The 11,853-nt window shown below is 32.4% G+C and overlaps 2 protein-coding genes across 2 annotated transcripts; one reads left to right on the top strand and one right to left on the bottom strand.

Annotated features, from left to right (window-relative positions):
- The first annotated feature begins 245 nt into the window (after positions 1-245).
- Positions 246-6,499, top strand: LOC104117408 (probable transcription factor KAN4). Its single transcript, XM_009628460.4, has 5 exons — positions 246-577; positions 1,276-1,352; positions 2,748-2,806; positions 5,675-5,786; positions 6,150-6,499. Exons 1-5 carry the CDS (start codon positions 427-429, stop codon positions 6,330-6,332), a joined length of 582 nt encoding a protein of 193 aa, XP_009626755.1. The 5' UTR covers positions 246-426; the 3' UTR covers positions 6,333-6,499.
- Positions 6,500-6,971: 472 nt separating this feature from the next.
- LOC104117409 (uncharacterized) lies at positions 6,972-11,448 on the bottom strand. The gene is made up of 9 exons (XM_009628461.4): positions 11,231-11,448; positions 10,022-10,228; positions 9,767-9,855; positions 9,549-9,687; positions 8,097-8,171; positions 7,864-7,985; positions 7,695-7,770; positions 7,518-7,577; positions 6,972-7,295 (listed from the first exon to the last, which is right to left on the bottom strand). Exons 2-9 carry the CDS (start codon positions 10,133-10,135, stop codon positions 7,167-7,169), a joined length of 804 nt encoding a protein of 267 aa, XP_009626756.1. The 5' UTR covers positions 10,136-10,228; positions 11,231-11,448; the 3' UTR covers positions 6,972-7,166.
- Positions 11,449-11,853: the final 405 nt, after the last annotated feature.

The following is an 11,853-nucleotide window of genomic DNA, read 5'->3' as shown; positions in this document are numbered from 1 at the left end:
TTAAGTCTTGAATTTGCTTCAGGTAACCGAGGGCGGATATTACCTTGCAACAAGCGGTATCACGTGATACCGGTTTGTCAAAATTTTTATTAAAAATAGGTATACATAAGTAGTATACAAAATAAAAATATTGGGTATAAATATAAAAATGACTTTGCTTGTAATTATAATAATCTATTCATTCGTTTATTTTTTTCAAATATTGACATGCCAAAAAAAATGCCGGTAACGTAAGTGACAGGGAATGGAAATGGCAAGGAATGAAAGGATGTTACCCAAAGTCCACACATACTAAGAAAAGTCCAAAATATCAGACTCTCTTAGCCGTAATTCTGTTCTTTCTTTTTTTGGTTGGAACCACTTATATATCTCTCTCTATAAATATATAATATATAATCCAAGTTAGGCCAATCCATTTATGTTTTGATGATGGAATTCTCAATAATGAAAAGCAGTTCTTCTCAGAAAATATCAAGGGTTAGACAATACAAGAAATCTTCAGTTCCTCGTTTGAGATGGACGCCTGAGCTTCATCAACTTTTCATTGAAGCTGTTGAACATCTTGGAGGAAGTGACAGTAAGTAATTTCCAACTACAGAAAAATGATTATTTTATTTTATTTTTTTGGTTACCTCTAATATTGCAGTTGTTTAGTTGTTTATTTCTTGATCCATTTTTGTTCTCCTTTTCACTTTCTAGCTATTTCATCATTTGGATGTCTTGGCTTTAGATAAGAAGTGCTAAGAAAGGATGTAGCCCATATAGACAGTGGCGAAGTCAAGAATTCTTTTTATGGTAGTTCACACTTGAAATAAGTAAAAAAAAAATAATCCGATAAAAAGATGTTCAATATATGTTATATACCTCTAAAACCTAATATTTTACCTATATACGCCATATAATTTTTCCGACAAAGGGTGGTCAATTGACCACCACCTTAACTAAAGTGGGGCTTCGCCCCTCGCCGTAGATGTTTTGGGGGGTGTGGAGGTGTTTAGGAATGGGGGTGAGGGGGCCGAACGGGGTTCATCCAAACTCTCTTCTACTGAAAATCACACTGTTTATAAGTTCAATTCTTTTTTAATGTATATATAGTTGATGTTGAATCCCGTTAACGAAAATCCTGTATCCGCCACTGGTAAAGGGTGCAGGACTCTTATAAAGAGCAAGAATCACGTTAGGGTATATGGAAAAGAAATATGGGATAATCGTCATTAGTTAATAATGATGAATTGATGATATATTAGTAAAATTTGTTGGCTTTTAATTTGACAGAAGCAACTCCAAAGAGAATTCAACAGATGATGGCAGTAAAGGGATTGAAGATTTCTCATGTTAAAAGCCATCTCCAGGTACTATATACCCTAGGATATTCTATATGGTTTTTTCTTTGTTATATTAGTATCAAATTTAAAATTTATTAAATGGAATTTTCTGTTCTTTTAATTTTCTTGGAACCAGAATTTTCCAGTATACAGATCATGACTTTTTAAGCAATCCAAGTTATAAAGAAAAGCGCAAGTTTTTCTTCTTCTTAATACTGACATACTGTAGTATGATTGTTTCGAGAAAACAAAAAAGACTTGCCATTTGCTTCTTCTTTTTTTTTCTTTTTTTTTTAAAATGAGCATGATCTAAACGCAATATTTCTCTCAATTTTATTTAATATCTATCAGTTTGGCGTAGGTATTTCCATATTTAGCTTAAGAATGCATAATTCTTTTCTTTCGCTCCTTTGATGTGCAAAATAATTAACAAATGATAGTATCAGATTGCTGCATAATCCAAAGCTTTAATTTAAATTCTTTCCCACTTGTTGGTGACCTAAGGTACGTTCAAAATAGAACCAAGATTTGAAGCTTACTAAAAATAAATTATTAATTATTAATATATACATATTAAATAGATTTCTTTAGACAAATATATTATTTGGACCAAAATTAACTCATAACCTGCCCTCTAACTCTGCCCATCTAAAAATAACATCCTAATTGTAATGATATTACAAACACAACAAACTTCAGTAAAAATCATATACCTATTGAAGCTAGACCAAATCGTATGTTAGATCGGTTATAAAATGTAACAGTTCTTGTGTGTGTAACTTTTTGTTTATTAATTACAGAAATTGGCATAAAATATTTTTATTAGATAAGTGACTAGCTTAGGTATGAAGCATAGCTAGCTAGCCCTAAAAGTTATAAAATCATTGAAAGATAATTTTTCAAAAGCTTGAAATCCAGTTTACCGATGAGCATTCTTTTATCAGAATATTTATTTTGCTTTCCTTTTCTTTTAAAACTCTATCGAGCCCTAAGTTTAATTGAAAGGATGTTATGGTCCATTGCAAGGTAGGGACCCTCCGTGTCCAGCGTGCCATTGATGGTGATGTTGGTATTGCAGTGTTCGCCCGGGGCTAGAAAAGTCTAGCGCACAGTCGTCGGGGGAGACGGGTGTGGTTCTCCCTGGATTGTATCAGAGTTGCAAATTATTTTTTAAAAAATGTATAAGCAAAAAAGTTATCAACGCAACCAATAATAGCTTCCCTTGAGTAATTATTTTGAATTTGTCTTCTTTTTGAGGGGCTTACAAAGTTACAATTTCGGTTTTTCTCTTTGTTATAATTTCACTTTTATGTAACCTTTTTATCTTAACTTTGTTTTCCCATTCCACGTATATGGTGTCTTTGAGTTAAAGCTATTTTCAATTTCTCATTGTTTGATTTGATTGAATTTCTGAAAATTCAGATGTACAGAAACTTGAAAGAGCGAGCCAGCATCACTATTGTTAGGTCTTCTTCCCCTCTGTAAGTCTCTATCTTCATATTTTTACTAACAATATCTTTTTTTAATTTTTTACTTGGTGTTGCGTCTCCGTATTAGAGTTCCAATTAATTCGAATTCTTATACTGCGTGAGGCTCATTTAAGAGAAACTGTTCCATACCAGAATTCAATTATTCATTCCCAAAACTCGAGCCCAGACCTGTGGTTAAGGATATATGGATGAATCTTATCCATCCCACCTTAATTTTTGACAGTAACTAATAATATTTTAACATCTCTCACTCAGTTAACACTTCCATATTATCTTCCTAGTTCATTTTTTTTATAAATTATTATCAACCTAGTTTAATCATTACTATAACTCTTTCTTAAATTACAAATTTGTTTCACAATCTTGAAGTTTAATTTTACCCATATGGAATCTAATTTCACTAGCAGACTTCAGAGTCTGATTCTGTTTCTCTTTTGTTTTTTCAGCATGAATTTAAATTCCCTTTACTTGACTGCAGTAGGAAAGACCTGGATATCAATACATTAATTAGTGCATGATTAGCTTACCAAAACACTATGACTTTTGGTTATGAATAAAATCCCAGCTAGTTTTCATTTATATGCCAGCTAATTAATCAACTCAATGTAAATAACTCCATAGACTTTGAGTGGCTATTTCTACCTAATCGTCACTTTTGTAAAGAAAGTAAAGGGGTGAAAAGAAGAAAAGACAAATTATAAGAAACTTTACATCTGACTTTTTGCTTTGAGATAACTTAAAAAAAAATAGTCGGGCCTCTCAATAACAATATTTTACTATAACGATTAAATTTTCTTTGAAATTATTTTTTCATGTTATATTATACGGCAAATGTTCAAATATATCCCTGTATATTTAAAAATGGTCTAAGAATACCCCTCGTTATACTATTGGGTTATCTATACCCCTGCGGTCATACTGTGGGTTCAAATATACCCCTCATTTAAACGGAGGAACATGTGTCATTGTCCTGTTGGTCAATTCTAAATATCTCCTAATTAATTAAAAAGACACATTACTCATACCTGAAAAGCAATTTTTTTTTTGTAAAAGCTGAAAAAAACTGAAATCATTTTTTACTAAAAACTGAAAAAAACAAAAATATTTTTTTTCCAGTTTTTATAAAATAACTACTTTAAAAAAAAGTAAAAAAATATTTTCTAAAACAATATTTTTGTAAAAACTGAAAAAAAAAAACTGAAAAGCAATTTTCTAAAGCAATTAAAAACTGGAAAAAAACTGAAATTCTTTTAACTAAAAACTGGAAAAAAAAAGAAGAAAATATTTGTTTTTTCAGTTTTTACAAAAACATTGCTTTAGAAAATTATTTTTCAGTTTTTTTTTTTGTTTTTATAAAAATATTGCTTTAGAAAATTGGTTTTCAGTTTTTACAAAAATATTATTTTAGAAAATATTTTTCAGCTTTTTTAAAGCAGTTTTTTTGTAGGAAAAAACTATATTTTCGTTTTTTTCAGTAAAACATATTTCAGTTTTTTCCAGCTTTTACAAAAAAAAAAAATTGCTTTAGAAAATTGCTTTTCGGGTATGGGTAATGGATCTTTTTAATTAATTAGTAGATATTTAGAATTGGCCAACAGGACGCTGACACGTGTCCATCCGTTTAAATGAGGGGTTTAAATGAGGAGTATATTTGAACCCAAAGTATGACTGTAGGGGTATAGATAACCCAATAGTATAACGAGGGGTATTCTTAGACCATTTTCGAAAGTATAAGGGTATATTTGGCCCTTTGCCGTATATTATAATATATATTCTCTATAACAACATTTTACTATATCGGAACAAATTGAACTATTATAAAGAGGTTTAATTATATATATTCTGGTGGTTGGTGATCAAATTGGCCACTTTTGCTGCTCAGTTATTATTCTTTGTAGTAATATAACTCGAGTTTACATGTAACTGGCCAACTTAACCCCTTTCTTTTTTTCTATTATAGGTAGGTTTTAGTTTTAGTGTTAGCAACTGTAGACATAGCGAAGCTAATAATGCTATAATTTGTTCTTCAAACATTGCTCCGACATGTGCTAACGATCAGAAATCACTATTATTTGGTGTTTATTAAATTCTTATGCCTACCATATACATAATTACTTCCTATAGCTACTATTTAGTTGTTATGTTAGTGTATTCGTTATATTCGCGATGCTGTATTCAATACAACAGGTAGTCCATCCGTACGCGCATGTATTCACATGTATTCGCGTCATGTATTCATGAATACAGCAACAAAAAGCGCCTAAAATCAGGGTAGTCAAGCTGTACGCGCATGTATTCACATGTATTCGCGCTACTGCATTCATGAATACAACAATAAAAAGCGGCCTAAAATCAGGGTAGTCCAGTTGTACGCGCATATATATTCACATGTATTCGCGCTGCTGTATTCATGAATACATCAGTAAAAAGCGCTTAAAATCAGGGCAGTCCAGCTGGATGTGCATGTATTCACATGTATTCGCGCCATGTATTCATGAATATAGTAACGGCAATCACCTTAAAAATAAGTATGTCCAGCTATCTAAGAGAGGAAAAACATAAATAGCGTATTTCATGCCTTATTTCATGCTTCAATGATCGTATATACCATAAATACTTATTTTGCTATAAAATATAAAAAATAGCTATAGAAAATAATTTTGGTTTATAATAAATAGGGTGTATGCCTTTGCTGTTGGAGGTAAAATTTCCTTTTAGTTATCTCTAAATAGTTAAATTATATTTAGTGTGCTTTATAACAATAACATGTTATTATTTGTATGTATATATATATATATATATATATGTATGTATGTATGTTCATGTCACTAATGAATAACTTTTCGTTACACATTGCAGGCATGTGTCTGAAACATTAAGAGAACCTGGAAGTCAATTGTCTTACAAATTAGGGGGGGTAAATGAATATACTGACCAAATTGCTGAAAATGTATATTGCTATGACTACCAGGTCTGATGATTTTTTTTTTAACTCTTGATTTATTTCATTTCCTCTAACACTGATAAAAGATTGATGTAATTATGTTGGGAATTTTACAGGTAGTGACTCAACTTTTATTTTGTTACACTGAAATTCACTAAACTATTCTTTGTAAAAAATAAAGATCACTCAGCTTTTCCTAAATATTAGCGAAGTTTATTAAACTAGTTTGTGCAAAGTATAAAAAAAATAGTTTAGTGACTTTAGTTAAATATAAAGTGAATGTCAAAGTGATCATTAATGTAACCAACCTTGTTATTATTTGAGAAGATAGCTAGCTTTATCAAATTACTTATTATTTTCATTGTCTTAATTTGTGTGATTAATTTCCAGGAAGCACAAGGAAGTTTAAGTAGTGGAATGACAAAGGAAGAAGAAGAAGAAGGTGAATGTGAAAGGGAGATCAATTTTTGGCCTAATTTGGATGATTATCAACATTCCCAATCTGAAAACTCTACTAAGGACAATTCTCACATTAATCTAGATTTATCTATTTCCTCATGTTTCTATTGTTAATTATGCTAATATAGATTATAGAGTAGTCCCCTAGCTATTACTATTTGTCTTATTTTATAGTACATTGTGGTATAGCAATAATACTGGCCTTTGTATCTAGGTCTAGGCGCCCAGTAGTTTTTGTACGAATTAAAAAGAAATTCTAGTGGATTATTTAATTCTTATCATTTGGTCCTTCCTTTTCTACACTTTGAGAGAGTTATTTATCAGTATATCCTCAATTTTGAGAATAAAGATTGTGCTTACAACACTCAGAATTTCTTTTTCTCTCTCTGATATTGAACATGGAAATTCAGAAAATTGTGTTTGGTGTATGTAGAGAGTTTGTGAAAGAATTGTTTTTCCCGAAATAGCTGATATTGAGCGAACCTCGACTATTTCATTGGATAACTATTACCATCCACCAACATAGGTACATAATTTATCCAACAAAATTTGGACAAACGAGAATAAATCACTAAAAATTTCTTACCTCTACTAGAATTTGAGTAAGACCTCATAATTCTCGTCCTACTTCATTGGCCAACAGATCACAATCCTTAAGTGCTTATCACTATTAATTTTGATGAAAAATTTGTTTGTTTAATAAGCATGAGGCCTTTTCTTTCTCTTTTTCTTTCTATTTGAATGACATTGCCATTTGCCAAACATCTCATCTCTTTTAACGACAATTGTTATGTACAGAAAGAAACTAGTTGAGTAATATTTTTTCCTCATGTAAACCCCAGATCTTGCTAAGCTACTTTTTTCCCAGGGTTGATATTTCTCAGGTTGAAATGTACAAGTTTTAAAAAAAAGGCATTTGATGTATTATCAAGGAAATTGGTCCAAACTTCAGTGCCTCTTTGCTAAAGTCTTCATAAGTCCTTTCACAATCTTCCAAAACCAAAGTAAGTTCATCACACCAATAGTCGATGGCACGGCAGATATCAGTAAAATCCCAAATGAATGCATCTGCTTAACCTGTTTCAATCCGAAAAAAGAAATCGATTAACTGCAGACTTAAAGACATTTTGTTTTTCAGCAGAATTTCGATTAATGTACAGCTCTTTGGTCTATCACTTCAAACTTGGATAACTAAGATCATTTGAAAATGAAATAGAGCAAACTAGCAAAGCAAAAGTTTGCAGGCGCTGTAACGTTGTAAGTGTAATATCAGAATCTCGTCATTAATTTAGAATATACCTGATCGTAGTGGAGGTAGACGTGGTAGAACAAGTAAATGAATAACAATATTCTGGCAACCTGCAATAAAGATCCATGATTTAGTATGTAATAAAGACAGTAGCGAAAGAAAACAAAAACTCGACAAAAAGTTTTAATCGGTCATTACAGAAAGAAGAAGGAAAATACTTTACATACCAGCCAAGCAAACACCATCATGAAACCATTTAGGAGGTATGCTTTAGACTTTTTCAATCCAGCTGCATCAAGATACCTTTGCAGACATAAAAGATTGGTCAAGAAAATCGAATGCGGGGAAAGATAATTCGTAAAGAAGCAAGTCGGTTTTTGATAATTCCATTGGTACCATCTCAAGTTGATCCCAGGTGTAGTTGCCTCAGAAACTAAAACCATGTACACATAAAGCTGCCCCTCACCAGTCAATATTGCATATGTTACTGCTACCATAGAAAGAAGGTGATGAACGACCTGCACAAGCATGACAAATACTTCAGTCACCAAACAAAGGTTGAAATTCATATTTCAAGTCAAAGGAAATGCAAGTCTAGATTAAACTGAAGGAAAACAAAAGGTACTTACATACTCCAGTCCACCTAAAGAAGGATAATACCAAAAGATCATCGCGAGATCCGAAAGAAAATATCCCAAAGAAACCTACGAAGAAAACATTATAAAATTGATTACAAAAGAAACAACTGTTGAGAGAGAAACATGTAAATGGAGATGAAAATAAATTAAATATAAGGACATCACATTTTAAAAGCTTCCAGAACATATAAAAAACAGAGAAAGAGAGGATTAACCATCTCACAAACACTAATTTCAAGATTGGCATTCTCTGATGAATTGCATCTTTGAAAAACTCTATGGCATCAGCTTTACACACCTGACCTAAATGTTCTGTCTGAAGCTATTATGTGTCTCACACAAGACCCAAAGATGTCAATGGCCAATTCCAAAGATAACAGATTTCCATTAGTATGATTCCACGATTAGACCGTTACTACTGCCTCAGAGAAACTGCTACCGCCCCTGCTAACATCTAATTGGGAGACTCAACAATAATAAGAATCCCATTCATGACCAGAATACATTAGAAGATACAATATCAGTTTGGTTATTATTCAGTCCAACAGAGAGTACACATAGCAATTTAGCACTATTTGAACTTTTGATATAAAGGAAGGAAGTATGTGGTCAAAGATTTAAGTCCTTGATGCTCATGGTTTTCTACTTTTGTTAACTCTTTGACCAACTAACTAATCTTTTCTCTTTTCTTTGTATGTAAAATCACTGAATGAAAAAACAAGTAACATGCTGATTTGAACCACAAGTTCTGGGTGATTCTGATGTGACATAATAAACGAACCTGGAGCTAAGTTATAAATGGAAGAAATGTGATGACACTAAAGAAGTAATATGACTAGAAAATACAGAAAAACACGAGGAAGAATTACTTTCACTGGCTAAAGTGCCTCAGCCCCTAAGAAAAAAGTAATTAGATGAGAAGAACAAACAAGGGAGGGGATTCAAGGAACCCCAGCTGGACATTTGTGATCCAGATAATTTTACAACGAACAACTCTAGGTTCTAAAGGTGAATGCACAATAATGGGTGTGGTTAAAGGAACCTAGCAAAAGGAACTTTATCGTGATGCAGATACAGACGCCCCCAAAATCACCTCTTTAAACTTTTCACAACCTACTTGTGAAAGAAACCATGTAAAGTGATAACTTAACCAAATATGTAAGAGCTCCGTTTAATGCAAGTTCTTGAAAAGACCACTCCCTAGAACTATTAGAAATTTCAGCAATGTAACAGAAGTATGAACAGATAACTTTAACTAACATCAAAGCTCAGTGATGCTCAAAAAGGCCTATTAACTAAAGTTAAATACGCTAATGTGATAATATATTCCTTATTTCTACCAACAAATTAATACCAATCAGTCACCATTTTTATAGCACAATCCCTCTTTTTACCAGTAGTGATAGGTAAAACAAGAACATGAGTGGATAATAAAGCACTCACCCCCAATACAACAGTTGATAAAGTGGAACTCCGCATAGTGACAAGGCCAGAGAGCTGATCATCAGAGAAAAGATCTGACCAGAATGCCAAGTACAGTGACATGGCTGTAATGAAAATAGCATGGACCGTAGATATGGACCTACACCATAAGTGAAGCTTATATTTACTTGACCATGACAAAGAATAGTAAAAATGAGGAGAAAAGAATGATTAATTACCGGTTATTCCACTCGACTTGTCGGGATTTTGAGAGGCCAGCATAGCCCTTAAAGTAAATAGAGGTGAATATCTGGCTAAGATCATATACCTGAAACAACCGGATATTTAAGAAATGTTAGGAATACAAAACAATGAAGTATACATTTTCTCAAGAGGATTGAGCACAGTAAACATGACTATACATTAAAGTCAAGCGCAGAAATGTGAAATACTACTCAATTAGAAGTTAAGATACAAAGAGGGACTAATCATACCATTTTGCATGCGAAAATGCCACCAATAACAGAAGAGTAGACAATGAAAGAATCTGAAAGCATGTAGCTTCGAAGAAGCAGTTCAGCACGAGTTTGATAAGCGTTGATTTCCATTAAAGTTGCTGCAGAAGAAAGAATACCAGCTTTTCCTTCCCCCTAAAAAGTTTATGTAAGCTTACTTCGACTTTTGTCCGTACTCTATTTCTCCTGAAAATTGTGAGAGGAAATATGAAACATAAACTACATCAATCTCAAAAATATGCTATTTATCAGCTTCAGATGTATAGCAAAAATTGTACGGTCAGAGTTGGCAACTAGGCATGACATAGGCGGTCTCACATGGCAATCAGTCCAACGAAGACAGCAAATGTTTGCCGTAGCAGAAGAATTTACACCATAAGCAGTTTTAACTTATATACTTCTCTATTTTGACTAGAAACTCAAAAAATTGCATGAGTTTAAACCCGATATAGACACTAGACCACATTTCAGCCGTAGTCTTCAGGGCCTTCAACATATATAGTTGAGATTTCAAGAGTTCCAGTAATACATTTTGAGGAATCAGTATATAATAAAAAGAAATTATCTCTATCCAGTTGGCTCTAGTAAGGTACAATTAATACAGTTTTATCATAATAGTTGAACTATCTTGAAATTTCTACTTGATGCAGTAATTCTGTATCACAAACATAAGGAAAAACATAATCAAATTACACGAATTTACCAGAAATAGGTTTCCGTAAAATTTTCAATTTCTCAGCATTTTAGGCTACAGAATCATTTTCCTCTATCAGTTACTTCAATCAATATCTATTTATAACTGCCAATCTTTAGTGCTAAAATATTTCACGAAAAATACTATCCTCATTCGGTCATTCCCTGTTCTACACCTTGTAGGATTCTCATATGTCAACCTACTTTATACCTAATGAAACACTAGAAAAAGTATCCAAAAAAAATATTTTCAAATACAAAACATTCCACAGAAAACATCTTTCTCTACACTAAACGCCAGATTACAGAAAAATAGATTACAGGGCCAAAACAGATACACACACACACAGAGGCAGCAAAACTAAGACTTGATAGAAAGAATAATGCAACGATTCAAACTAATCAGATATACCAAAAAAAAAATACAGATTCAATTCGCAACATAACTGATAAACAAAAGAAGAAGAAGAAGAAGAAGGACTAGTTTTGACTTACCTTTCAACAAAAAGGAAGATTTCTCAAAAGGAAAACAAAAAGGGTCAGCCTTTATAATTGAGAATATTGTTTGTTGTAAGTTGGTTATGTGCTATTCTTTGCTCGTTTATTTGCAGAAACGGAAATTGAAAGAGAAAGAAAGAAAGAGAATCTGAGAGATGAGACTTGGACGACACTCTCGCTCCCTCTGTCTGCCTATTGCTTGTGTGTGTAAAGTTTGTTCTAGAATCTACATATGCTTCACACGTGGCACTAGATGATTCTTGAAATTGGACATTTTTGCAATTTGGTTAAAATTACAAATATACAATTCTTACATTGCATTATTATTAGTTCCCTGTAAAGTATTACGGATTCCAATAATCATCGGTTTGTTTTCTTGTTCTTTTTTGTTATATTCTCAAAAAAGGTTGATAGCTTACTCCTTTTGTTTCAAAAGAGTTGTCAACACGGATTGGTTAGCCAGCTCAACACGTCCTTACCAGGCTATATTTAGAATTTAATACGTTATCCGTTCAATTTGTTTGAATTTTTTCAAGGCAGAATGACCTAAATGGCACATGCCACTTTGTTACGTTGGTCCTTCTATTTTAAGTTTTTTTTATCCAGATATTTTAACTTGT

This window comes from Nicotiana tomentosiformis, chromosome 7 (assembly GCF_000390325.3).
Source record: "Nicotiana tomentosiformis chromosome 7, ASM39032v3, whole genome shotgun sequence".
Classification (NCBI taxonomy): domain Eukaryota; kingdom Viridiplantae; phylum Streptophyta; class Magnoliopsida; order Solanales; family Solanaceae; genus Nicotiana; species Nicotiana tomentosiformis.
Note: the sequence above shows the minus strand (reverse complement) of the source record. Positions and strands in the feature narration are given on the sequence as shown.